Source organism: Maniola jurtina, chromosome 27 (genome assembly GCF_905333055.1).
Source record: "Maniola jurtina chromosome 27, ilManJurt1.1, whole genome shotgun sequence".
NCBI classification, from domain to species: domain Eukaryota; kingdom Metazoa; phylum Arthropoda; class Insecta; order Lepidoptera; family Nymphalidae; genus Maniola; species Maniola jurtina.
In genome coordinates, this window is record NC_060055.1 from 5,571,078 (window position 1) to 5,598,413 (window position 27,336).

Consider the following 27,336-nt stretch of genomic DNA (forward strand, 5'->3'; position numbering starts at 1 on the left):
GTACAGTTCTTGCAATTCACGAAGTCGAGCGGGATTTACTTGTGGTAAGCACGTATCTGTATATTTGTAACAGTGTGCGTGAGATAGAAAGCGGGTACGGTTAGCATAAAAAAAATGAAAAAAAAATCCTATAATTTATTGTACAATATTTTTTGTTGCAAATAATAAAAATAATAAAATCACAAAATTACTGTCTAGGTTAATTTAATTCGATAATCAATCATCTTCGTTTAAACTATCACTATTACTTTCAAACTCATCAGTACCGCTGTCACTTGATTCACCTACATTAATAACAAATTCAAAGTCAGAATCAAAGTACTTCATGTATTCTTTTTCAATTTTTTCTACATGATTGCAGGTATTGAGCCAAGTGTTGCTGTCAATGCTGTTCAAGCCCTCAAAAATTAAATTTTGTACTTCAGTCATGTTTTGTGCTATGTTTTTAGAGGCAATGCGATTTTTTAAAATACCCCAGATATTTTCTATCGCGTTTAACTCGGGATGATAGGGAGGCAATCGCAATATTTCGCAACCCTTGCTTTTTATTATCTCGTCAATTTTATACGTTACAAAACGCTCTTTATTTTTTTTAATTAAATCATACAGTTCTATATTGCGCGACCGTTCATCAAACGGAATATTGTTTTCCATCAGCCACTTTTTCATGTCACTCTTACAAGAATTTGATGTAGGTATTTTACTGCTTCGGGTGTTGTGATAAGATGCGTTATCCATCACAATAACTGACTTTTCTGGAATATTTGGCAGAAGCTTTTCATTAAGCCACTTGACATAATTGTCAAAATTCATGTTGGAGTGATAATCTCCAGTTGTGGATGCCGCTTTGTATACTAAAGAAGCATCTTTAATAAAACCACTACTGTTGCCTGCATGTACTATAATGAAACGGCTGCCCGTACTCAACTTCTTTGAAAAAGACGTGTCTTTTTTTGTTGGATCTTTGCTTTTTAGACACCAGGTGTTTTGTCGTACATGAGAAGTAAGCACATACGTTTCATCGGTATATACGATATGACGGCCTTCTGAACGATATTGATTAATTTTTTTCAAAAAATTAAAACGCCATAATTGTATTTCGTGCCTTTCTTGTAATGATTTGCGGTTGTTATCAATTTTTTTCCATTTGTAGCCCATTTCTATGAGCAAAGAGCGTAAAGTGCTCAAACATCCGTCAAAACCAATTTTTTCTCTCAAAACTGACTGAAGTTTTGCTAAAGTTGGTACTTGTTTGTGTGAAATGTGAAAATTTTGTATAGTAGTTCGAATTACTTCTCTATGCATATTGTCCAACATGAATTTGCTGTCTCTCTTACGTCGTTTTTTCATGGGTGAAGTGAACTTGGAGGAAGGTGACGGCAACTCCTTTTCTTCTTTCAATATTCTAGTTACAGTGCGCTCAGAGACGCCAGTTGCTTCCGCAGTACGTTTAAGTACATTAGCCAAAGGACTTAAATCACATTTGTCACTGTTATTCACTTTCATAAAATTATATTCTTCTTGAAGAAAGTGAAAGACTTTAGCGATAATTGCTCGTCCCTACAAATAATAAAACATACGATTAAATATCCAAAACACTTATAAAATTATTGCATGCCAAAAAACCTTTTCTTGAAAAATGGCTTCTACTGTCTATTATTTCTGACAGATCAAAATATAAATTAACTATTTCAAAATTCATCAAAAAACGATTCAAAATAAAAAATGCCTTACCTCGCTATGAACAACTTTGCGTTTTGACATGCTGACAGTACTTCGTGGTAATAAGCGTCGTGGAAACAACAAGCACAAGTGACCGTGGCGACGGCTCGGTCGCAACTGACCGCTCCGTCAGACACGCACACTACAGCAATGTACATATACACGTTCAACCACGAGTAAAGCTCACTCGACTTCGTGAATTGCAAAAAGTATACTACTGAAATTAATTCTACTTATTTTTTTTAATTACCGTAACTATTTAATTAATAAGTGAAAAGTTGTTTTTTTTTTTTTTTGTATACTTGTGATACTCAATATAGTGTATAGGGAATATTGTATAGCTTAGGAGGCATGTTATAATAATATAAACCCAGTCATTTTACAATAAAATAAGACATAAAGTCGAAATCGAACAGGTAGTTTTGAAAATTGGTACAAACTTAAGTTGCTAGTTTTTTTGAAAAAAATTGCAGAGTAGGGTATATTTTCCAAGGTAGTAATTTCTTTGGTTTCCTGGTGATTCCTCAAGGTTCTGACAGCTTAAATTTTGAAATTAAAAATAAGAAACTGCTAGTTTTAGAAAAAAATGTAAAATTTGCAAAACGAGATAAATTCAAAAATCTGCAAAATAGGTTATATCCAAAGTCTTGGCTTTTTCTCAAGGTTCTAGCAACTTTTTAGACTTTAGAGATCCCTAAAGTCGTTTCTGTACCAATTTTCAAAAGTACCTGTTTGTTTAAATGCTGAAATGGCTGGATCATTATACAAAGGTTATTTGTTTATTTAAATAAAAATTGGCCAAAAATATGATGTCCTTATGATTGTATTGGAGTTTATAAGGGAGGCTACACACCTAACGACATATGCGAGTAAGTCTGTTAGTGTGTAGCCGCCTTAAGAAAGGATCGACTGATTTTAAATCGGTAGAAATCACATTTAGTGATGTTAAGTTCACTTAACTTTGCGGGGATTGGCTATAATCGAATGAAAGTGAAATCGATTTTTATTTATCGGTATTTCCAGTCATCGATTATGAATTTCGGACTAATTTCTCAATCGCCAAATAAATTTTAAATGACGAATAAATTTTGACTTTTCAACAACATTCAATACAAATTCTGTCATAAAGTCTCACAGGTACATTTTATTTGTCGATTTTAAAATTGGTCTTGTACAATAAAATGTTTGACTGATGTAGGTAATAAAATTGATACAATAGAATTTCGAAATGATAATTCTAGGTTGGTGGTGTGAACTTTTGGTTTTAGTGTTGGGTTGTGTTCGCAAAATCGATTGTAATTATCGATCAGATGGAATTTAACAACTGGTTTGTAAGTGTCATTTTGTTTAACAGATATTTTCATTTTTTTTTTCATTCAAAAAATATAAAAAATATCGTAACATCTTGTCATTATCGTAGAAACAGAGGACTAATATTAAATAAAATATCACTTGCTATCATGAAATGGCTTCCCAGAACTGCACAATGAGTACAGATTATATAGAATGAAATTAGTAATGTAAAAAAATTGTAGTTGGATTTGGGTAGTCGTGAATTTAAAAAAAATAGACCCCTAGTAATTAGTACAATATATATAATAAAGAAATATTTTTTGTAATGACATTTTTTTATAATTTATTAGTAGAGTACAATAATATTCTATTGCCTAGCTGTACTTTTCAAAGGACAAATGACAGCTGTTGACAGATAGATAAAATATGGCCATACCATGTTTACTTTGTAAACGTTTTTTTTTTTTTTTTTCTTCTCGTCTGGCTTTACACAGATTAGCCAATGTCAGGTTTGTAATTTGTAAACGTTATATATCATTCATCTGCACTTTCTACTATCTGTAATTTTTGGAGTACAAATAAAAAAAAATAGGATTTTTAAATCAGATTGTACTGCATATTACCTTTTAATTGGGATAAGAAAATTTTTAGGAACATATTAAGAAAATGGCAAATGGGTTACAAAAATTAAAATGGTACCATACTTATATTTTCTAAAAACTTTGTAATGTTTAGGTTGTGTAAACACATTAACAGGGCTCTCTCCGTCACTCGCTTCATACAATCGTAGTTCCAATTTCATTAGAATATTAAGGAACCAAAGTCCATGAAACTTTGCAGACATATTCTAGAAATTAATATCTGTGTCTGTGGTGTTTTAGATTTTTCTAAAAATATGTAGTTTTAAAATTACAGGGGCTCAAAGATTTGTATGTAAATTTTTAAGACCGCGTAACTTTGGAACCGAATATTTTAACAGAAATCTGGAAAACCACAGACATAGATACTAGTTTCTAGAATATGTCTGCAAAATTTCATGGACTTTGGTTGTTTATTATTCAAATGAAATTGGAACTACGTTTGTATGAAGCGAATGACGGAGAGACCCCTCTTAAAACAATATCTATTTACTTTTCTGTATCCAAGCAATTAATTATTCACATAAGGTAGCTCACTTATACACTTTTTACAATAAAAGTATAGTTAGTAGTAAGTATAGTAGTATAGTTTTTACAAGTACAATAACATTTTTTCAGCAAAAGTTCATAAAAGTTTTTTTTTGTCTCATTGAATTTTTGTAAACACATTTTTTTAATTAAAAAAAGTACTATTTTCTGTACCTTCAATAAATTCTGAACTCACTGCATTTTTTTTTCTATTATTATTTATTGTTTAGTTTTAAGCGTTATTCCAAAATCGATATTTATTAAATAAGTGTAGAAGTAAATTAGATGAAAAGATGTTTAATTTTTAATAATAAAAAGATTAAGTAATACATTATTTGTTTTATATTTTGTTCTTACATAATACTGGTTTATGCCCGCGGTTTGTTACGCGTGGACTACAAAAACCCCTATTTTACCTCCTTAGGGGTAGTTTGCATGCAGATAGCTATTATGACGTAGACATCCACTAAGAATTTTTGAAAATCCAACCCCTAAGAGGGTAAATAGGAGTTCCAATTTTTTGTAGTCCACAATGACGAAGTTAGTTGAAGAAGATCAATAAAAGGAACAAGCATATGGGGGGCATCTCCTATTTGATTGCCATGTTGACCTGTCCCAAACTGTAGGTAAGTTACACCAATAATTTTTTGTGGTAATTCAATATTTAGTTACTTTGATTCGTTTGTCTTTCTTTGTCTCGACAAGAATACCACAAATTCAGCCAATGTCAACAATCGCGATTGTAATAGGTAGTTATCTAATGATTCATGATTGATGTAGATTTTCGGGAATCATGTGTTTAATAACTCAAAATTTTAAAAACCCCCGACTCAAAAACCTTTATAAGAAAACTAGAAAAGAGCTGATAACTTTCAAACGGCCGAACCGATTTTCTTGGATTATAGCTAAGAACACTCGATCAAGCCACCTTTCAAACAAAAAAAAAACTAAATTATAATCGGTTCATTATTTTAGGAGTTACGATGCCACAAACAGATATAAACGTCAAACTTATAACACCCGTCTTTTTGGGTCAGGGGTTGAAAACCAAATTGAATTTCGCGGTCAGACCCGTCGCATGCACCTTAAGATAGGTAATTCCCGTAATTCCTATCTCCATGGCAGACTACGTTGTCAGGACTTCGTCTGTGTTGGTGTTAGCTGGCGGGCGTGCTCTACCTTTTTGGAGTGTTTTTTTTTGTTAAAACTGACTGGATAGCGCTCTAAGGGGGTGCCGTGCGTATGTCGGCGAGCGCCGGCACAGACGGGGTACATACTTGTATAGTTTAATAATTAATTTGTTACAAATAACTACAAACTTGACATTGGCTAATCTTTGTAAAGCCAGACGAGAGAGGAAAAAAAAAAGTAGTTTCCCTAACTTGTAACTAACTATGACGTGGCTAATCATACGTCCATGGGCTTATCTTTGTAAAGCCAGACGAGAGGGAGAAAAAAAAAAAGAAATCTTAAATCTGTCAACTGCCAATGTCAAGTGTCAATCCAAATGTCATTTGATTCGCCAACTTTACGAATTTGTATTTTTTAGGTTATGTATCGCAAAAAATACATTTTTATATAGAAAAAGGGACTTAAATATACCGAAAATGAAGGTTTACACAAATCAAAATAACACAGCAACGTTGAAATTACTAATATCCGGAAAATTAGCCGGCAAAACACTCGTAATACACAAGGCTACTTTGGAAGGTAATATTTCAAAACTTACTATATTTTCTACATTAAATATTGTTAAAGAAGGTTTTTGTATTAATTTATGTGTCACACTGGCTGTCTATTTTATTCAAGATTTTATTCTAATTCTATTTTAAAATTTGGAATGTCTCTAACATGTCTTCTAATAAAAATATGTTTTTCTCAAAGTATAATATTTATTTAATTGAATTTTTATCGATCCTAAAACGGACTCTAATATGGTAGCAGATCGAAAATAAATTCAAGAATTATTTTAGAGCAGAGATAAGCTATAATTTCTATTTTCTTTAAAAATTCTAACAAGATTTATCAAAATGTCGTCTTCATGGAATTCATCCACGAGCTTCAAAATTGATATTGGTCGTTTAGAAGGAAAGGAAAATTGGACAACATGGCGCTGCAAGGTACTGTTAATGCTAAGAGGTACTGCTGGATGCTTAGATGCGATATATGGCAATCTAAACAAACCAAAGGAACCAGATAGCACAGCATCAGCAGAAGACTTTGATTCTTATCAAAAAGCTCTGAGAACATACAATGAGATAAACAATACTGCAATGTTCATTTTATTGGCTAATATGTCAGATGCTACTCTACAAAAAGTGATGAGATTCACAAATGCTAAACAGGTTTGGGATGAATTGCACACTCTGTTTGATGGTACATCTGAAGATAAAAGCTATACACTATGCTACAGTTTCTTCGGCTATCGTAAAGATCCTTCTCATGACATGTCAATGCATATATCTAAATTGAAAAATATATGGCATGAATTGAAAGCAGAACTACAAAAATCTGAAAAAGATGTTCTTCAAGATAAAGGAAAATATGACCTTCCAGAGATTTTACTAATCTGCAAGATCTTAGAAACTTTACCTGATGACAGCTATTTTCCATTTAAGTCTAGTTGGATGCTTATGTCTAAAAAGGATCGTAATATTGATAATTTGACAGCTCAAATTTGCGCTTATGAACGATCGCTTAGAAATAAAGAAGAAAATACTGAAGCACTAGTTGTACATAGTAAAATGAATAAAAAGAAGAAATGCGGTTATTGTGGCCTTACTGGACACAAAGTCAAAAGTTGCTATAAGTGGATATCGGATGGTAAACCTCCTAAGCCACAAAATCCATCAACAAGTAAAGCTAAAGATGCCAACTTTACACTTTCACTAATGCAGATTGAAACTAATGAAACAGTTAATGTAATTGAAAAAGATCATGAGAATTGGTATGTTGACAATGGTGCAACTAGCCATGTGTCTTGTTGCAACGACATATTTTCTACATTTCAATATTTTACTGATAACCAATCGGTTACAACTGCAAATGGCGCTAAAATACAAGCTATCGGTAAAGGTACAGTTGATCTAATAGCAGACGTTCATGGACAGCAAGAACATATAAGGCTTTGTGACGTATGGTATGTACCTGAAATAAAAAGAAATTTATTTTCTGTTCTTGCCGCACAAGACAAACTAGAGGACAGTGTCTTTATATCTGAAAGAGAATCGTGTGTTTTGAAAGTAAAAGGAAAAATTAATTTAATTGGAAAACGTGTTAAAAATGGAGGTTTGTATAAGTTGAATATACAAGCAATTAAAAGACAAACTCCTGAATTGAACACTGTATCTAATGATAATATCCTACAACTGTATCACGAACGATTTTGTCACCAGAATAAAAGACATGTTAAACTATTGTTAGAAAAGGAACTTGGTATCAAAGTAAAACTCGATTCTGAATTATGCACAGGATGTGTCTATGGCAAAACACACAGATGTAAATTTGGAACAAGAGAAAGAGCTAAAGTACCAGGAGAGATTATACATACTGATGTGTGTGGTCCGTTCCCAAATTCTTTCAGTAAATTTCGCTATTTTGTACTTTTTAAAGATGATTACAGCAAGTATCGTCAAATTTATTTTATCAAAAACAAGTTTGAAGTTAAAGATAAGCTTGTACAGATGATTAATGCAACAAACACTGCTGGTCATGTAATAAAAACAATTCTCAGCGATAATGGTGGAGAATTTCATAACGAGGCTGTAGAAAATATTTTGAAGTCTCATGGTATTCAGCAAAGATTGATAATGCCATATACACCAGAGCAAAATGGGTGTTGTGAAAGAGACAACAGAACTTTAGTTGAGGCTGCTCGTACTATGATGCATGCTCATGAAGAACTTCCACTTGCTTGTTGGTCAGAGCTTGTCAACACTGCTGCTTATGTTCTGAACAGAACTGGACCGACTTCTATAGAAGGTAAATCGCCATTTGAGTTATGGTTTGGACAAAAACCATCCATTAAACATTTAAGGATAATTGGTAGTGAATGTTACGCCCACGTTCCAAAACAAAAGCGAACAAAACTCTCCAAGAAAGCCGATAAATGTATTCTCATTGGTTATGATGGTAATGATGGTTACAGATTACTGGGCTGTGATAATAACGGCAATGTTAAATTAATCAGATCGAGGGATGTAACATTTAATGAGTCAATTATTAGATCAATTGGATTAGATTCAGATGCAACTGAAGCAGATGAACAAAGTAAATCAACTGAGATTGAAATTCACTTCCCTAAGACTAATGAAAATCATCCAATGTTCGATGCAAGGGAGGATGTATTACAAGGTGATGCTGTTTCTAGTATGCCTCATACATTGAATGATTCAAGCTCACATGAAGTAATTCCCACTTCGTCGACTAATGTTAAATAAATTATTTTTTAGGGTTTGTTGTTTGTATAGCCATGTTTTGGTGATTTCTTTATGATATTATTGTTGCATCATTTTGTTTTTTACTTTGGTTTTGGTTGATGACAATCTCTATTTCCAAGCTAGGAAAACTGGTCAAGTATAAGTTAGACTCGCACACAAAGGGTTCTGTACCATCATACCAGAAATAACACTTTAATTTTTTTTTCTAATGTAACCACAAATTCACGGTTTTCAGATTTTACTATAAGATAATTGCTACTCGCCAAATTTCATGATTATTGATCAATGAGAAGTAACCTATAGGGCAGGGGTCAGTAAGTAATTTTAAGTGAGGTCCGGATACTGTTGACAAAATTTTATCAAGGTCCAGGAAAAAACTGATACCTACTGCATATTCATTTTTATTTTGTGGATACGGACCTTAGTCCGCCTGTTGTGGACTACTGCTATAGGATTTAGGATTTAGGACATAAAATAAAGTGATCCTATAAGGATTTTTTTTTTCTTTAAATCTGGCTTTACTCTGATTAGCCAATGTCAAGTTTGTGATATTTTCAAGTTATTGAATTTATACAAGTATGGACCCCGTCTGCGCCGGCGCCCGCCGACACACGCGCGGCGCCCCTTTAGAGCGCTTCCCAGTCAGTTCCACCACCAAAAAACACCAACTAACACAAAAACCAGCCACTCTTAACAAAAAAAACACTCCAAACAAGCACAGCACGCGCGCCAGCAAACGCCATCACAGACGAAGTCCTCCTATAAGGATTCTTTTTTCTGTATGAGGTACAGAACCCTAGAAAGCTGACAGCTTATTTTGACAGATGACGTGTTCCCTGGTCCCCGAGTGCTGCCACTGTTGGAAGTGGATGCTGATCTGACATTCTTCAGCAGCAACGCAGCCACACAGTACCTGTTCCCTGACTCATCAGAAAATGGACAATGGTGAGAGGTTACACCTAGAATGGAAAGGAGTTTGTTGAACAAGCAGTGTTCTATCCATACTTATTATTATCCATACTAATATTATAAATGCCAAAGTGTGTCTGTCTGTCTGTCTGCTACGTTTTCACGGCCCAACCAACCGCTGAACCGATTTTAATGAAATTTGGTACAGGCTTGGAATACATCCAGGGGAAGGACATAGGCTACTTTTTATCCCGGAAAATCAAAGAGTTCCTACGGGATTAAAAAAAATCCACTGCATCCCCTAGTAATATTATAAATGCGAAAGTGAATGTCTGTCTGATACCTTTTAATGGCCCAACAGTTTAACCAATTCTGAAGAAATTTGGTACAGAGTTAGCTTTTATCCCGAGGACGGACAAAGGCTACTTTTTATCCAGGAAATCTAACAGTTACCACAAGATCTTTAAAAATCCAAATCCACGCGGACGAAGTCGCGGGCATCCTCTAGTTAATAATATGTTTTCCTGACCGAATTTCTGTCACAACTGCCAATTTCCATAGAGATTAGCCAACTACGCGAGAGATATTATAGTGCCTCCTGCAACAACCCAAGCCAATTATAAAAAATATACATTTTTTAAACATATTTTTTAATTAAAACTTTTGATTCTGATCTTTAATTACTTATTAAGGTTATTAAATAACGGTAAATTAAAATAAAGTTAGTTAACTAATTCATCGCTCGGGCAATCCCCGTATTTTATTTCGTTCGTCAGTTCTTGTCACCTTAGAATTATTTTGCTTGTAGTATGAGTTGCAAAATTGTTACTGGTAAGGTTTTGGGGGTTCAAACTCCCAGACAAAGAAAGCTTAAAATAGACTAATTCTCGAATTCCTTCAGGCTTAAAAATTCTGAGGCTGATGTTATAGACAACTTCTAAGTTTCTCTCGGTTTAGTTGTATATTTTTTCAGCAACCAGATCCTGGAATGGGAGGCAACCCGTCTGCAACCTGTGGTAGCTGCAGTACTGATGGGCAAGTCTGTCCCATCAGATCTGAAGCAAGCCTTAAACTCTCTATTGCTTGTGATTGAAGGAATGTTGGCTAAGAAGAAATATATTATTGGGGTGAGTTGATGAGTATTTAATTGTTTATCTCTATAAAGTGTGGGACGCCCTTCAGCACGATGGACCGACCATATAAAGTGGCGGTATGAGGAAGGCTGAGGACCGGGTGTGGTGGCGCTCTTCAGGGAAGGTCTATGTCCAACCGTGGACGTCCACAGGCTGATGATGATGATGATACAGTATAAAACAAAGTCAATTATTGAAGTCAGTTTTTTTTTTGTTTTTTTATTACACAGTTTTTATTGGCCCCACTGTATTATTATATAATTATATAATATGCTATATCTAGATAAAAATCTACTGTATACTTTACTATTACACCGATCGCGAGCAATTCACTCTTATCCATTGAGGAGTTCTGTTCTCCATCTCCGAAGATATTCATCAGATCTTCACCAAACTAAAATGGGACCACCTCGGAAGTATGTCCTACCAAACAAAAAAAAATTATCAAAATCGGTTCATAGTTGACGGAGTAATTGCTTAACAAACATACAAAAAAAATCGAATAGAGAACCTCCCCCTTTTTTTGAAGCCGATTAAAAATGAACTGAATGAAGGAAAAAAAATAAAATCTATATGATGTTAAATCTTGTACGATGGCACGGAGCCCTTCGTGTGCGATTCCGACTCGCACTTGACCGGGTTTTCTCTTTTTTAACCCCCGTCCCAAAAAGAGGGGTGTTATAAGTTTGACGTGTGTATCTATGTGTCTGTCTGTGGCATCGCAGCTCCTAAACTAATGAACCAATTTTAATTTCGTTTTTTTTGTTTGAAAGGTGGCTTGATCGAGGTGTTCTTAGCTATAACCCGAGAAAATCGGTTCAGCCGTTTGAAAGTTATCAGCTCTTTTCTAGTTATTGTAACCTTCACTTATCAGAGGTGTTATAAATCTTTAATTTACACTTGTTATGTACAAGCATGTAAATTATACAAAGTAGGCTTATGGGCTCTTCTTCTCTCTGGGCTGGTTTCCGCACTTAAACGTTTCCGTCTGTTGTGCGTCAGGCTTATGGGCTATGGCATTCTAATTCCGACAATGGCAGTATCATCTTCGCAGGCTTACATAAAATCTAGCTAAGAAGCTATAATCCAAGAAAATCAGTTCAGCTGTTTGAAAGTTATCAGCTCTTTTCTAGTTACTTGTGGTTACAAGTAACTAGAAAAGAGCTGATAACTTATAAATTTTTAATTTACACTTGTTTGCAGGATAAACTGTCAGCAGCGGACATTTCTATATGGAGTACTCTATACCCCCTCACACATAAAGACACTCTCAAACAGAGTTACCTGAGTGAGTTTACCAACATCACAAAATGGGCGCAAGAGTTCGCACAAGCTGAGGCCGTTCAAGTATGTACAGTATTACCACTTTTATAAGTCGCATCAGCAAAATTCGCATAGGCAGAAAAGTGCAACCTAACACCCCGATATATCCTCTATTTTTAATCTTTACTAGCGACCCGCCCCGGCTTTGCACGGGTGGACATTAATTTTTTAATTTTTTTCTATTTTTTGGGATAAAATATAGCCTATACGGATTCGGAAGAATCCCTCTAAGTAATGGTAAAAGAAATTTTGAAATCGGTCCAGTAGTTTTTGAGCCTATTCAATACAAACATACAAAAATACTAAGGTTTCCTCTTTATAATATTAGTATAGATTACCCAACTGCAGCAAAGCCAAAAGGAAGGGTAATGATTTTAGCAGTCTATGTATGTATGTATGTGTGTATGTTTGTATCCAGATTCTGTGTGTTCCACCGTAGCGCCTAAACTACTGGGCCGATTTTGATGAATGAGGTGTCAATTGATTCGTTGTTATGGCCCGAGTGACATAGGCTATATTTTATACGAAAAAAATTGGCCTAGCGGATGTTACATCAAAAGAAGTGGGGGTCTTTAAAAATATATTTTTGCTTTTGTATCGAGTGGGGTGTCAAATGAAAGAGTAGAAAATTCTGAATTCAAGAGTATAACGGCCGTATTCACAAATGTTACTATGAGGTCTCACAGTGCGCTCGAACGCATAGTGTAGGTTCCACCAATCAGATCATTGTAAATTGACGTGACACAGTCATCTGATTGGTGGAACGGACACTGTGCGTTCGAGCGCACTATGAGACCTCTTAGTAACGTTTGTGAATACGGGTGTAAATGTACAACAACATTAAAATACACCAAACGACAGACAAACAATTATTTTGCCCTAATATTTCAGTGTTATTAAGATGATCGCAGTCGGGTTTTAGTTTTCAACTTTATCTTGTTATAATAATAATATTATTTAGCAATAAATATCACTGGCCATATTATAAACTAGCTGATGCCCGCGACTTCGTTCGCGTGGATGTAGTTTTTTAAAAATCCCGTGGGAACTCTTTAATTTTCCGGGATAAAAAGTCCAGAGAAATAAGATAAGAAGTCCAAAAACCAGAGTATAATCTATCTCCATTCTAAATTTCAGCCCAATCCGTCCAGTAGTTTTTGAGTGAAGGAGTAACAAACATACACACACACAGACACACACACACACACACACAGACACACTCACACACACACATACAAACTTTCGCCTTTATAATATTAGTGTGATGCAAAAGTGTGTTTGTCTGTTGGTTTATCCTTCAATCGCGCCACAACGGATTGTCGTGATTCATAGTCAAAGTCAAACCATTTATTCAAAGTAGGTACAATTGTACTCCTTTTGATGGTCGAAATTGTTAAATTTGTACGATATATTGGTGATAATTAATTACGTAACTTAAAACTAAAGCTACGAGGGTTCCAAACGCGACCAAGTCTGAGAAGAGCCCACAATTTTTACATGGATATAGACCTGGAGAGTGACATAGGCTACTTTTTATCCCGCTAAAAAGAGTTCTCACAGGATTTCAAAATCTTGAATCCACGCGGACGAAGTCGTGGGAATTAGCTAGCTAAAATTTAGATAAATAAATAAATGTTTTTTACAGGAAGCTTTAAATCAATGGGAGGGAACGGTGGACGGTCCGTTCAGTTCGAACTCAGCTCTTGGCGTCCCACAAATCACCAACATGGTCTCGCCTATTGGGTAATTACGACTTTTTTTAAGGGTTCCGTACCTCAAAAAGAAAAACGGAACCCTTATAGGATCACTTTGTTGTCTGGCTGTCTGTCTGTCAAGAAACCTATAGGGTACTTCCCATTGACCTAGAATCATGAAATTTGGCAGGTAGGTATTATAGCCATATAGTATAAAAAAAAATTAAAATGTGTTTAAATTTTCAAAGTAAGATAACTATACCAAGTGGGGTATCATATGAAAGGGCTTCATCTGTACATTCTAAAACAGATTTTTATTTATTTTTATGCAGAATAGTTTTTGATATATCGTGCAAAATGTCGGAAAAAAAAACTCGAGAACGGAACCCTCAGTGCGCGAGTCTGACTCGCACTTGGCCGGTTTTTTTTGCAGGTCCCCGGATGAATCTCCAGAGTTAACTGTAACTCCAGAAGAAATTGAAACAGCAAAAGAGAACCTACTGAACGGAATTAAGAACCTCCCAGAACCACTTAAACTGGAGACACCTATGTAAGTATTACAAGTATAAACTAAAAATTTATAACACCCGCAACAAGTGAAGGTTACAGTAACTAGAAACGGCTGAACCGATTTTCTTGGATATTATTGAACACTCTCGATCAAGCCACTTTTCAAACAAAAAAAAAACTAAATTAAAATCGGTTTATTAGTTTAGGGGCTACGATGCCACAGACAGATACACTAATACACACCTCGAACTTATAACACCCCTCTCTTTGGGTCGGGGGTTAAAAACCAAGGACTTCTTGAAACTTATGTTTTTTTTTATTTCTTTTTTACCCAACTACGGCAAAGCCAAAAGGGAGGTTATGATTTTTCTACCAAGACTTAAGCCATACTATTCATGCTAATATTAATGCGAAAGTGAGTCTGTCTGTCTGCCTGCTGGCGTTTGATCGATATTGACGTTTGGTACAGAGATAGCTTGCATTCCAGGGATGGATATATTATTATCCTGGAATATTAAAAGAATTCCCACGGGAATTTTAAATAACTTAATTCCACGCGGATGAAGACGCGGGTATTATCTATTAATATTATAAATGAGAAAGTGAGTGAACCGATTTGCCGGAAAGGAATGGGAGATAGCCTTAGATTTGCCTTAAAAAGTAGCCTATGTTCTTCCCCGGGATGTATTCCGATTTTGTATTAAACATTAAAATCGGCTCAGTGGTTGGGCCGTGAAAACGTAGCAGACAGACACACAGACAGACAGAAAGATAGATAACTCAGTGGTTGGGTCGTGAAAACGTAGCAGACAGACAGACAGACACACAGACAGACAGAAAGATAGACAGACAGACACACTTTCGCATTTATAACATTAGTATGGATTTAACTATTTTTCTGTCCACAGATTGCCAGTAAAAGGTCGTAAGAATGTTCTAATAACATCTGCTCTGCCGTACGTTAACAATGTACCTCATTTGGGAAACATCATTGGCTGTGTTTTGTCTGCTGATATATTTTCTAGGTAAGAATTATTCTGGACTTCGTCTGTGTCGGTGTTAGCTGGCGGGCGTGCTCTGCTTTTTTGGAGTGTTTTTTTTTTTTTTTTTTGTTAAAACTGACTGGAAAGCGCTCTAAGGGGGTGCCGTGCGTGTGTCGGCGAGCGCCGGCACAGACGGGGTCCATACTTGTATAGTTTAACTAACTTGTTACAAATAACTACAAACTTGACATTGGCTAATCTTTGTAAAGCCAGAAGAGAGAGAGAAAAAAAGAATTATTCTCTTTCTTCTTCTTCTCCATCGTTCATTCTTGACAGAGTGGTCGTGGGTATGAGTTCTTTACTGCTACTCATGCGATTTCTTTATGAAAATAATTTAAATTAAAAAAAACCGACCAAGTGCGAGTCAGACTCGCGCACTGAGGGTTCCGTACTCGGGTATTTTTTCGAAATTTTGAACGATAAATCAAAAACTATTATACGTAAAAATAAATATAAATCTGTTATAGAATGTACAGGTAAAGCCCTTTCATATTATGATACCCCACTTGGTATAGTTATCTTACTTTGAAAATTGAAACACATTTGAATTTTTTTTAATGATGTAACCAGAAATTCGCGGTTTTCAGATTTATGCCTGTACTTGTGCTATAAGACCTACCTACCTACCAAATTTCATGATTCTAGGTCAGCGGGAAGTACCCTATAGGTTTCTTGACAAACAGACAGACAATAAAGTGATCCTATAAGGGTTCCGTTTTTCCTTTTGAGGTACGGAACCCTAAAAAATATGGAAATAATGTTTTTTTTTAGTTAATGTTGACTGTTGAGTGTATATTTATATGTATTTCCACAGGTACTGTCGGTTATGTAGCTATAATACATTGTTTGTATGTGGGACAGACGAATATGGTACAGCCACCGAAACAAAAGTGAGTATATTAAACTTGACACTTGTTGAAATAGGGTATTGGACCGTAGTAATACAAGTGTAAATTTAAAATTTATAACACCCCCGACAAGTGGAGGTTACAGTAACTAGAAAAGAGCTGATAACTTTGAAACGGCTGAACCGATTTTCTTGAATTATAGCGAACAATCTCGATCAAGCCACCTTTCAAACAAAAAAAACTAAATTAAAATCGGTTTATTAGTTTAGGAGCTACGATGCCACAGACAGATACACAGATACACACGATGGTTTGTATAGCGGTAGTGTATGCTAGAATTAATTATTAAAGAAAATCCATACTAATATTATTAATGCGAAAGTGTGTCTGTCTGTCTGCTACGTTTTCACGGCCCAACCGCTGTACCGATTCTAATAAAATTTGGTACAGACATGGGATACATGATCATACATCCCGGGGAAGGACATAGGCTACTTTTTATCCCGGAAAATCAGAGAGTTCCCACGGAATTCTTAAAGGTCCATCCGTTTAACCGATTTATATGAAAGATACTGAAATAGCTTGGCGTCCCCGTAATTAATATAGACAACTTTTTATACCGGAAAATCAAGCAGTTCCCACGGGATCTTAAAAAACCTAAATCCACGCGGACGAAGTCGCGGGCATCCTCTAGTGTATTATAAATTGAACTGTTTTCAGGCGTTAGAGGAAGGTATAACACCGCGTGAGATCTGTGATAAATACTTCGCGATCCACGACTCCGTGTATCGCTGGTTCGATATTGGCTTCGACTACTTCGGCCGCACCAGCACCAAGCAGCAAACTGAGTGAGTTCATTCAAAGTCAAAGTCAAAAGTCGTAGCAGAAACCTTCACGTAAGCGCAGACAACAACAGTACAAAGTTTGAAGCTAACTTTGTACAGTTACATGTTAAACGATGCGCAAACACATAGGTAAAAGTAATAGTTATTATATGTTACATAATATATAAAGTAGTCAAAGTCAAAATGATTTATTAAAAGTAGGTACTATTGTACTCCTTTTGATGGTCGGAATTGTTATATTTGTACGATATAGTGGTGGTAATTAATTATGTAACTTAAAACTAAAGCTACGAGGGTTCCAAACGCGCGCCAAGTCTGAGAAGAACCCTCAACAAACTCAGCCGGGTATACTTTTATTTATTACCTGATAATGCCCGAGAATTTTTACGCATGAATATCAAAAGACCTCTATGATTTTCTGGGGTAAAAAGTTCAAAATTCAAAATATTTTCATTCAATTAAACTTTTACAAAAACCAGTGGTAGATGCATTTGACTATTCAAAAGTTTATTTGATTAAAAAATATTTATATTCTAAAAAACGACAAACTTTTATGCTTTGATGGCCGCGACTTCGTTCGCGTGGATTAATTTTTTTTAATCCCTTGGGAACCTGATTTTCCAGGATAAAAAGTTGCTTATGTCAATTTCCAGGATGCAAGCTACCTCTGCAGCAAGTTTGATATAAATCGGTTAAACGGATGGGCCTTTAAGAATCCCGTGGGAACTCTTTGATTTTCCGGGACAAAAATACTCTTTGTCTTTTCCCGGCATGTAAACTAACGCTGTACCAAATTTCACCAAAATCGGTTAAACTGTTGAACCGTGAAAAGGTAGCAGACAGACAGACACTTTCGCATTTATAATATTACTAGGGGATGCCCGCGGCGAAGGAAGGATTTCGATTTTTTAAATCCTATAGAAACTCTTTTGATTTTCCGGGATAAAAAGTAACCTTTGTCCTTCTCTGAGATGTATCCCACAAATTTCATTAAAATCGGTTTAGCGGTTGGGCCGTGAAAACGTAGCAGACAGACAGACAGACACACTTTCGCATTTATAATACTAAGTATAGTATGGATTAGGATATTTACCTTATTGTGATTAAAATTCTAATTACAGAATTGCCCAACGGATGTTTTTAAAACTAATGGACAATGGTTTCGTCAGCAATCAATCCGTCGACCAGCTGTTTTGTGAGAACTGCCAACGATTCTTGGCTGACAGGTATTGATTTATACAGTTCTGCGTTTGCTAAAGTTTCTTGACGACCCCTCTAGCGAATTTATACAGTTCTGCGAAATTTTCCAAAATTTCCTCTTTAAAGACCTCTCTGGCGCAGTGGTTAGCGCTTTGGTCTTATTAGTGGGAGGTCCCTGGTTCGATTCCCGACCGGGTTTGGAATTCCACAGTTTCTAAATCACTGGTCTGGCCTGGTTCGAGGCTTCGGCTGTGGCTAGTTACCACCCTACCGGCAAAGCTGTGCCGTCAAGCGATTTAGCGTAGCGATGATGCCGTGTAGAAACCAAAAGGAATGAAAACTGCCATACCCCTTCCAGGTTAGCTCGTTTCCACTTGGACTGTATCATCACTTACTATCAGGTGAGATTGCAGTCAAGGGCTAACTTGTATCTGAATAATACAAAAAATGATTCTTGGCTGACATGCATTTATTTATTAGTTCTGCGAAAAATGCCAAAGATTCTTGGCTGACAGGTTTTAGTTTTATATGTGGCATATTACTGTGAATCGAAGCTTCAAAAAAAAAAAACTTTCCGAGTTTCTTGCTGATTCTTGTGAATAGGAAAGACATCCCGATTTCCGAACATAATCTAAATATATGTATAAAAGGATAAGCTAACTGACTGACAGACTGACTGACTGATCTATCAACGCACAGCTCAAACTACTAGCCGGATTGGGCTGTTTGGCATGCAGATAGCTATTATGACGTAGACATCCGCTAAGATCCGGATTTTTGAAAATTCAACCCCTAAGGGGATAAACGAGAGGTACAAGCTAGTTTGATTATAAAAATCTTTCTATTTGTTCAGATTCGTAGAAGGCACCTGCCCGCATCCAGGATGCCTATACGACAGTGCGCGGGGAGACCAATGCGACAAATGTGGGAAACTCATAAACGCCATAGAGCTGATAGAGCCGCGCTGCAAAGTGTGCGCTCACAGACCCTCTGCTAGACCCAGCGACCATCTGTTCATCGAGTTGGGACAGGTAAGATATTCATTTGTGACAGGTAAGTTATATTTGGGCATAGAAATACGACAGGTAACACATATTTGGTCGTTGATATGTGACAGATAACTTATATTTGGCCATTTAGTTACAACAGGTAACGTACATTTGGTCACTGAGTGACGACAGTTAGTTTCTTGCTGGTCATTTTTGGTCTAGTTTCGTAGAAGGTACCTGTCCCAGAACGCTAGCAAAGTGATTAGTGATTTGTTATTTTTCAAACCCACATTGTATAGCGTACAAAACTCGGGTCAATGCCCCACTTACGACGCGGCATTGACTTCGAGTAACCTATTTACGGAATGTTCATTGACCTGTAGCGTCAGTCAGATATTTTATTTGCAACATATTGTGAACTTTTAAAAAATACAGGATTTTTTCTGTAGAATTTTTTTTTCCTAGTATTATTATGGCATCTCATCACAAATCATCAGTACTATCACCTGTCTTCGTTTTTGCTAGCGTTCTAGTTACACCATGTATACTCTATTGCCAGTTGGAGCCGTCAATCCGTACGTGGTTCAACAACACAGAGAGTGGGTGGTCACCGCCTGCTAGAGCTGTCACTCGCGCGTGGCTCAGGGACTCCCTGAGGGCGCGCGCTTTGACCCGAGACCTAAAATGGGGGGTGCCCGTTCCTGTGCCTGGATATACTAATAAGGTATAGATCGTTTCAACGAATAGTTCCTATGGCGTTATGTTGGCTCCCCTGTCTGTCTAAGTCATTGGCACCATATTGGCATGAGAAGACGCAGATTTTGTTTATTTTCATTTCATTCATTCATCAAAATCTAGTACATATAGTATAATTATTTTGTGCCTTTGTGTTTGTAAAAATATGGATTTGACTCGCTCCAGCAATGCCCGGGGCTTATATGGCTATTATTATGGTTCAATATTCAATTTACAGTAATATGCCCGGTATGGCATATTATTGTAAATTGAACACTTGAATAGAGCAACCGCCGAGTTTCTTGCTGGTTCTTCTCGGTAGGAAAACCATTCCGAACCAGTGGTAGATTATTTTGACGATTCAAAAGCGCTTGTAAAATCTTATTTGAATAGAAATCTATTATATTCCATACTAGCTACTTTCCACGGATGGAGTATAATAAATACATTTGATTAGAAATCTATTCTATTCTATACTAACTTTTTTCCGTGGATAGATTAAATAACAGTTAATTTTTTCAGGTGTTCTATGTTTGGTTCGATGCGCCTATCGGTTACCTCAGTATAACGCAATGCGCCACTCTGAACTATGAGAAATGGTGGAAAAGGGACAAGGATTATGATGTGAGTGTTATATTTGTTATTTATGCCGTATCCACGGGGAGAAGTTAGCATTCTTCTTCTTCTTTATGTGCCTCTCCATTACTGAAGGTCAGCAGTCAGTTTTTTAAACTTCTCCTTGTCCATGGCTAGCCGGAATAGTTAAATAAAAATAAATATACTTTTATTCGGGACTATAAGCTAGGCGCAAACACAGTACATAGAATGAACATAAATGAAACATAAATACTAATAAAATAAACTTAAAAACCTAAATATTTACCTATAACTTAACTTACTGAGCTTTTCATGCATTTCGGCCGAGACGACCGCCGCTATTTTGTACTTCTAATAAATAATAGACATGTACTGCAAAGGCGCGGTGATCCTCTGAGCCGAATTGCATGGAATTTCAATGAATCTTATATAGTTCTACTGTTTTTATGCCAGTCCACTCCCTTATGTTACGTAGCCATGACTTCTTCCTTCTTCCCACCCCTCTTTTTCCAGCAATTTAGCATTGGGCTCTCTCTATTATATCACACTAATATTATAAAGGTGAAAGTTTGTGTGTATGTGTGTGCGTCTGTGTGTATGTTTGCTACTCCTTCACGCAAAAACTACTGGCCGTTTTTTCCTGAAATTTGGAATGGAGATAGATAATATCCTGGATTAGCACGTAGGCTACTCTTTATCCCGGAAAATCAAAGAGTTCCCACGGGATTTCGAAAAACCTTAATCCACGCGGACGAAGTTGCGGGCATCATCTAGTATTTACATATTTTGAATTAATTTTTATTACTAAAAAAGTTTTTTCGTTTTTCTAGATAAAGCTATACCAGTTCATGGCAAAAGACAACGTCCCGTTCCATGGGATCATGTTCCCTGCCACCATTATAGGAGTGAACGAAGGATACGCTTTGGTGGACCATATATTTGCTACAGGTTTGTTATAAAATTTAAAAATAATCATCTCGCGCTGCAAGCGTTTTTTCATTGATTAAAAAAAAAATCGGGTGTAAGACTGTAAATTAATCGACCGTAAGATAGTGTATTAATTGGCCTTAAGACTATATATTAATCGGCCGTAAGATTATATTAATTGGCCGTAAGTATATATATTAATCGGTCGTAAGACTATATCAATCGGCCGTAAGACTGTATTAATCGCCGTAAGTATATATATTAATCGGTCGTAAGACTTTATATTAATCGGCCGTAAGACTATTCATCGGCCGCAAAACTATATTAACCGGCCGTATACTCTATTAATCTAATCGGCCATAAGATTGTACATTAATCGGCCGTAAGACTGTACATTAATATACCGTAAGACTGTATATTAATCGGCCGTAAGTTTATATTAATCGGCCGTAACGTAACGTAACGTAAGACTAGGTTAATCGGCCGTAAGGCTATGTTATACGGCCTTAAGTCTATATATTAATCGGCCGTAAGACTGTGTATTAACCGACCGTAAACTCTATTAATCGGCCGTAAGACGTTATTGTCATTAAACTTTTTTTTTTTAAACGTTTACAATATGATGAGCCATTGGGCCTATTGGTTTGGTGTTCAACCAAACAGCGATACCACATACGATTTTTTTTTTTCAGAATACCTAAATTACGAGGAAGGCAAATTCTCCAAGTCGAGAGGTGTAGGCGTATTCGGAACAGACGCCCAGGTATGCTATTTTTTTACTAGAGTACTTTTTATTAAATAAATAGATATTCGTTTATTTAGAACTAGATAGCGCAAACAGAACATAGGATGAAACACAGCAACATACGGAGAAAAAATACAAATACTCACAAATATAACTTAAATACCTTTAGGTATTTGCTTAAAATTTTGCTTAAATCTGATATTTTAAGTGGTTTTTGAAATAAAAACCAACTATCCACAGACAGATGTTATTATAGCGCTCTCCCTGTTAGGTTATCTCATACAAATGACAAAGACAAACTGTGTTGAGTGGCTATAACCAATCATCACACTAATATTATAAAGGCGAAAGTTTGTGTGTGTGTGTGTGTGTGTGTGTGTGTGTGTGTGTGTGTGTGTGTGTGTGTGTGTGTGTGTGTGTGTGTGTGTGTGTGTGTGTGTGTGTGTGTGTGTGTGTGTGTGTGTGTGTGTGTGTGTGTGTGTGTGTGTGTGTGTGTGTGTGTTTGCTACTCCTTCACGCAAAAACTACTAGACGGATTTGGCTGAAATTTGGAATGGAAATAGATAATATCCTGGACTAGCATATAGGCTACTTTTTATCCCGGAAAATCAAAGAGTTCCCTCGGGAATTTCAAAAACCCTTGATCCACGCGGGCGAAGCCGCGGGCATCGGCTAGTCAAACATGTTTTTAAAAAAAAATCGAAATTCTATTCCATAATTTTTCAAGAAACATTCAAAATTCTATTCGAAAACATAATTTCGTTTGTGATTCGTAGGTGACTCAAAATGGTTAACGCCCACTGGGATTTTTGGCTCTGTCATTTGTATGGGATTACGTAACAGAGAAAGCACTATACTAATTTTTTCGTGAATAGATTATATACCTTAAATCAATGATTATTCATGATTAATTGCCGGCCCACTACTGAGTATGGATCTCCTCTCAGAATGAGAAGGCTTTAGGTCATAGTCTGCCACGCTGGCCCAATGCGGATTGGCAGACTTCACACACCTTTGAGAACATGGAGAACTCTCAGGTATGCAGGTTTCCTCACGATTTTTTCCTTCACCGTTAAAGCAAGTGATATTTAATTGCTTAAAACGCACATAACTGAAAAGTTAGTGGTGCGTGCCCGGGATCGAACCCCTGACCTCCGATTAGGAGGCGGACGTTCTAACCACTAGGCTATCACAGCTTTTTTTTTTTTAAATTTTTTTGATACTAAGCCAATGATTATGCAATACATTTTAAAATTAAATTCCCATACTAGGAAACTGGTATACCAGCGGATGTATGGAGGTTCTACCTGGCCAGCATCAGACCCGAGACCTCGGATTCCAGCTTCAGTTGGACGGAGTTGGGCACCAGGTATAAGTCATCATTAAAATATAAAGTCTATTTTTAGGGTTCCGTACCTCAAAAGGAAAAACGGAACCCTTATAGGATCACTTTACTGTCTGTCTGTTCGTGCGTCCGTCAAGAAAAGCTATAGGGTACTTCCTGTTGACCTAGAATCATGGGCAGGTAGGTAGGTCTTATAGCACAAGTACAGGAATAAATCTTAAAACCGCGAATTTGAGGTTACATCAAAAAAAAAATGTGTTTCAATTTCCAAAGTAAAATAACTATACCAAGGGGGATATCACATGAAAGGGCTTTACCTGTACATTCTAAAACAGATTTTTATTTATTATTACCCGCGTACGGAACACTCGGTGCGCGAGTGTGACTCGCACTTGGCCGGTTTTCAATGCAATGACTTATACTCATAAAATCTATAAATACATAAACTCAATTCACAGAAACAATTCGGAGCTCCTGAACAATTTAGGCAACTTCTGTCACCGCTCGCTCAGTTTTTGCGCAAACACCTTCAAAGGCGTTGTACCCGAGATGAGTTTAACTAACGCTGACTATGAAGTTATTGCGTTAGTCAACAGAGAAGTTAGCGGTAAGTTTCCTCATAAATACTATTATGTAGTATTACCAACAAGTATTATCATAAATGGTTAATACCAATAATATGGTGGTATGGGACTGCCACTTATAAGACGCTTTGGCAAATTAGTTTGCGCAGAAAAGCGTGTAGGGGCTGACTAAGCAGAAACGCATCGCATGACTTGTGGGCCGATGCGCGACGCTAGCCAGTCCCTACCTACCGGCCGTGGGTCGAACACGTAGAACAGGAATAAAGGAAACACAAGTTCAACAAGTTTTTAATTACCAACCCTGAACTTTAACCCCACAAGCGCCATTTAACGCCGATTAAAACCGAAATTAAGGAATCATAAACTTTCCTCTCCTAACCCCTAGTATAGGGATTAGAGGAGGAGGGATGCATATCAGACAGTTTGTATATTAAAAAACCTGTTTCCTGAAGGCCTAGAAGACTGAAATTTGGCATGTAGGCTATGAATCGTATATTGAATCGGTTGAAGATATCTGCTTCAAAATTGAGTTGAATGTACCCCAATGAAATACAGACCTTATTGCTTGACGTTAAGATTTTAAACGCAAGGGTTTAAAATCTTAACCCGTTTTGAGGGTTCCGTACCCTTAAGGGTTCCAATGGGACTCTATAATGACAGTAACTCTTGTTGCAGCATACGTGCAGCAGATAGAAAAGGGTCGGTTACGGGAAGGGTTGCGGCACGTGCTGTCCATATCCCGCATCGGCAACCAGCACATGCAGAGCACGCAGCCCTGGGTGCTGCTCAAGGGGACCGACGAAGACAAGTTCGTATTGATACACTTTATCCGTTCATTCATTCATTAATCCCTTCCTTTATCCCTTCATTCATTACCCGACTGCGGCAAAGCCAAAAGGAATGGTTATGATTTTAGCAGTCTATGTATGTATGTATGTATGTATGTATGTCGGTATGTATGTATTTGGGTGGGTATGTATGTTTGTATCTGTTCACACGTCAACGCTTTTTTAACACGCACTTTGTATTGTTAGCGCAACGCCGGGTTTTAACGCAACGCTTTTTAACCGCTCGTGCGAATTAGGGCTTACACACACACACACACACACACACACACACACACACACATTAATTTAACATTAATTGATTTTAACATTGTTCTTTCATAACTTCTCAATCTGGAACTGTGCGTTAACCGTTCCTTAGTTTTAAGGTAATATAATTGGGAGAAAAAAGCCCTGAATCCATACTAATATTATAAATGTGAAAGTCTGTCTGTTTGTCTGCTATCTTTTCAGGGCCCAACAGTTTAACCGATTTTGATGTTTAGTACAGAGTTAGCTTACATCCCGGGGAAGGACATAGGCTACTTTTTATCCCGGAAGATCGAAGAGTTTGTACGGGATTTTTAAAAACCCTAAGCAAATCCACGCGGATGAAGTCGCGGGCATTATCTAGTACATAATCGGTGAATTATTTCAGGGTTGCCGGCGCGACGGCAATAGCACTGTGTTGCCAGCTAGTATCGCTACTATGCACGTTACTATCACCTTACATGCCCGCTACGTGCCAACGCCTACGCGCGCAACTCAACATCGATGGCGAAAAGCTTAGGATTAACCCGCAGTGAGTATTTTTGGCAAAACCAAAAATAAGTGATGATTATAGATGCAAGTATGTATATAGGTTTCTATTTATGTGTGTTCCACAGTATCGCTTGAACTACTGGGCCGATTTTGATGAATGAAGTGTCATGTAATAATCTTAGTTACAAGAAAATTGGCCATCTACATAACAGGCTAACTAGACACCGTAACAGGCTTGCGACTCCTACGCTCCGCCTCAAGAAGGTCCAAAAGTCATTTGTGGGAATAGGTATAATCTTTTATAACAAAATTCCGCAATCAATTTTGGACTTGCTTTTACACAAGTTTAAAAAATCTATTAAAACTATGCTCCTAAAAAAAGCATATTATACATTCGATTAGGATTTGACCTGCAGCTCGCTCCAGCAATACGCGGGACTTCAATTACTTTTATACATAGCACAATATTGTAAATCACATCTTTGAAAAGAGCAACTGCTGAGTTTCTTGCTCGTTCTTCTCTGTAGGAACGGCATTCCGAACCAGTGGTATATATTAGTTTTATTATTATTAGTGGTATTATCAGTAGAAATTATTATCAGTGATATTATCAGTGGTATATATATTTTGACGATTCAAAAGTACTTGTAAAAGTTTATTTGAATAAAAATTTATTCTTTTTATGGAAGCAAAGTAGGTAGATAGGATACCTACCTGGTTCGCGCGCAAGAAGTCAAGTCTCAGGACTGGTGGTAAGCATGCATTTTTAGGAACTAGTTACAATCAAAGTATGTTTAGATGTGTCATATTTGTTTTGTTAATGTATGTAATGTTTGTAACCCAAATAGGTACTTAACAGCGACTAAAACTAATTGGTAATGTTAATCACATAATATATCGCATACATTCTATTCTATTCATCATACAGGAATCCATCGCTAATCCAATACCTACCCTCCGGTCACGTGATCGGCAAGCCGGAACCGCTGTTCAGCAAAATAGAACCGGAAGTGTTGGACAAACTGCGCGCCAAGTACGCGGGCACGCAGAGCGAGCGCGCCAACAAGGTACCACTTGCTATACCTTACCGATAGATGTCCACAGCTGGACATATGCCCACATATCATACGCCGGGGTCAATGCCCCACTTGCAACGTGGCATTGATCCCGCAGAACCTATCTACGCAACTTTCATTGACCTCAGCGTCAGTCAAATTACTATCATCTCTCTTCGTTCTTGCTGTTATTATAAATGTATTTAATCAATAGATGTCCACTGCATAATGACACTAGATTGCGCTACTCAAACTCATACGAAAGGTTCATATCAATCAGTCAGATCAAGTAACTTACAAGAGGCAAACTAGATGGCGTCACAGGTGCCTTTAATTACCCATTAGGAGGCCTGAATCGCGCTAACAATTTACAAAATTTATCCTTTTAGTCTAAGTCTAAGACTAAGTCTAGAATCTAAACCATATAAGTACTACTTATTTCTTAATTTTCAGCAAAATGGCGAAGTATTGCAATCTACAACAGCTGAGTTAGAAGCCGCCATTGCCGCTCAAGTAAGTTTGAGAAATGTAAACATACAATTGTTGTATTTGTACAATATAGTGGTGATAATTAATTACGTAAACTTAAAACTAAAGCTACGAGGGTTCCTAACGCGCCCAAGTCTGAGAAGAGCCCACAACAAGCTC

General features: G+C 36.7%; 2 protein-coding genes across 4 annotated transcripts in view; one reads left to right on the forward strand and one right to left on the reverse strand.

Annotated features, from left to right (window-relative positions):
- LOC123879202 lies at positions 1 to 6,313 on the reverse strand. The gene is made up of 3 exons (XM_045926807.1): positions 6,306 to 6,313; positions 1,735 to 1,939; positions 1 to 1,560 (listed from the first exon to the last, which is right to left on the reverse strand). The coding sequence occupies exons 2-3, from the start codon at positions 1,762 to 1,764 to the stop codon at positions 217 to 219; spliced, it is 1,374 nt and encodes a 457-aa protein (XP_045782763.1). The 5' UTR covers positions 1,765 to 1,939; positions 6,306 to 6,313; the 3' UTR covers positions 1 to 216.
- The window catches only part of LOC123879200 (methionine--tRNA ligase, cytoplasmic), a 23,455-nt gene continuing 1,802 nt past the window's right edge, over positions 5,684 to 27,336 (forward strand). For 2 of the 3 annotated variants that reach the window (XM_045926803.1, XM_045926805.1), the window contains exons 1-21: positions 5,684 to 5,891; positions 9,445 to 9,565; positions 10,503 to 10,656; positions 11,866 to 12,009; positions 13,631 to 13,728; positions 14,113 to 14,229; positions 15,098 to 15,214; positions 16,047 to 16,122; positions 16,801 to 16,928; positions 18,047 to 18,151; positions 18,979 to 19,156; positions 19,674 to 19,838; positions 20,372 to 20,473; positions 21,277 to 21,394; positions 22,066 to 22,136; positions 23,390 to 23,487; positions 23,922 to 24,070; positions 24,723 to 24,855; positions 25,530 to 25,673; positions 26,562 to 26,700; positions 27,142 to 27,201. In XM_045926803.1, coding sequence (XP_045782759.1) covers positions 5,789 to 5,891; positions 9,445 to 9,565; positions 10,503 to 10,656; positions 11,866 to 12,009; positions 13,631 to 13,728; positions 14,113 to 14,229; positions 15,098 to 15,214; positions 16,047 to 16,122; positions 16,801 to 16,928; positions 18,047 to 18,151; positions 18,979 to 19,156; positions 19,674 to 19,838; positions 20,372 to 20,473; positions 21,277 to 21,394; positions 22,066 to 22,136; positions 23,390 to 23,487; positions 23,922 to 24,070; positions 24,723 to 24,855; positions 25,530 to 25,673; positions 26,562 to 26,700; positions 27,142 to 27,201 — 2,520 coding nt within the window. In that variant the 5' untranslated portion in view covers positions 5,684 to 5,788. Of the gene's footprint in view, positions 5,892 to 9,444; positions 9,566 to 10,502; positions 10,657 to 11,865; positions 12,010 to 13,630; positions 13,729 to 14,112; positions 14,230 to 15,097; positions 15,215 to 16,046; positions 16,123 to 16,800; positions 16,929 to 18,046; positions 18,152 to 18,605; positions 18,641 to 18,978; positions 19,157 to 19,673; positions 19,839 to 20,371; positions 20,474 to 21,276; positions 21,395 to 22,065; positions 22,137 to 23,389; positions 23,488 to 23,921; positions 24,071 to 24,722; positions 24,856 to 25,529; positions 25,674 to 26,561; positions 26,701 to 27,141; positions 27,202 to 27,336 lie in introns of all 3 variants that reach the window. The other variant, XM_045926804.1, reaches the window with a different exon arrangement.

What these genes read in the sequence shown, in the direction of transcription:
- LOC123879202 (XM_045926807.1), bottom strand. Translation starts at nt 1,764, where the DNA reads ATGTCAAAACGCAAAGTTGTTCATAGCGAG. An exon ending in GCAAAGTTGTTCATAGCGAG is followed by an intron (nt 1,561 to 1,734) that starts GTAAGGCATTTT and finishes TATTATTTGTAG; the next exon opens with GGACGAGCAATTATCGCTAA.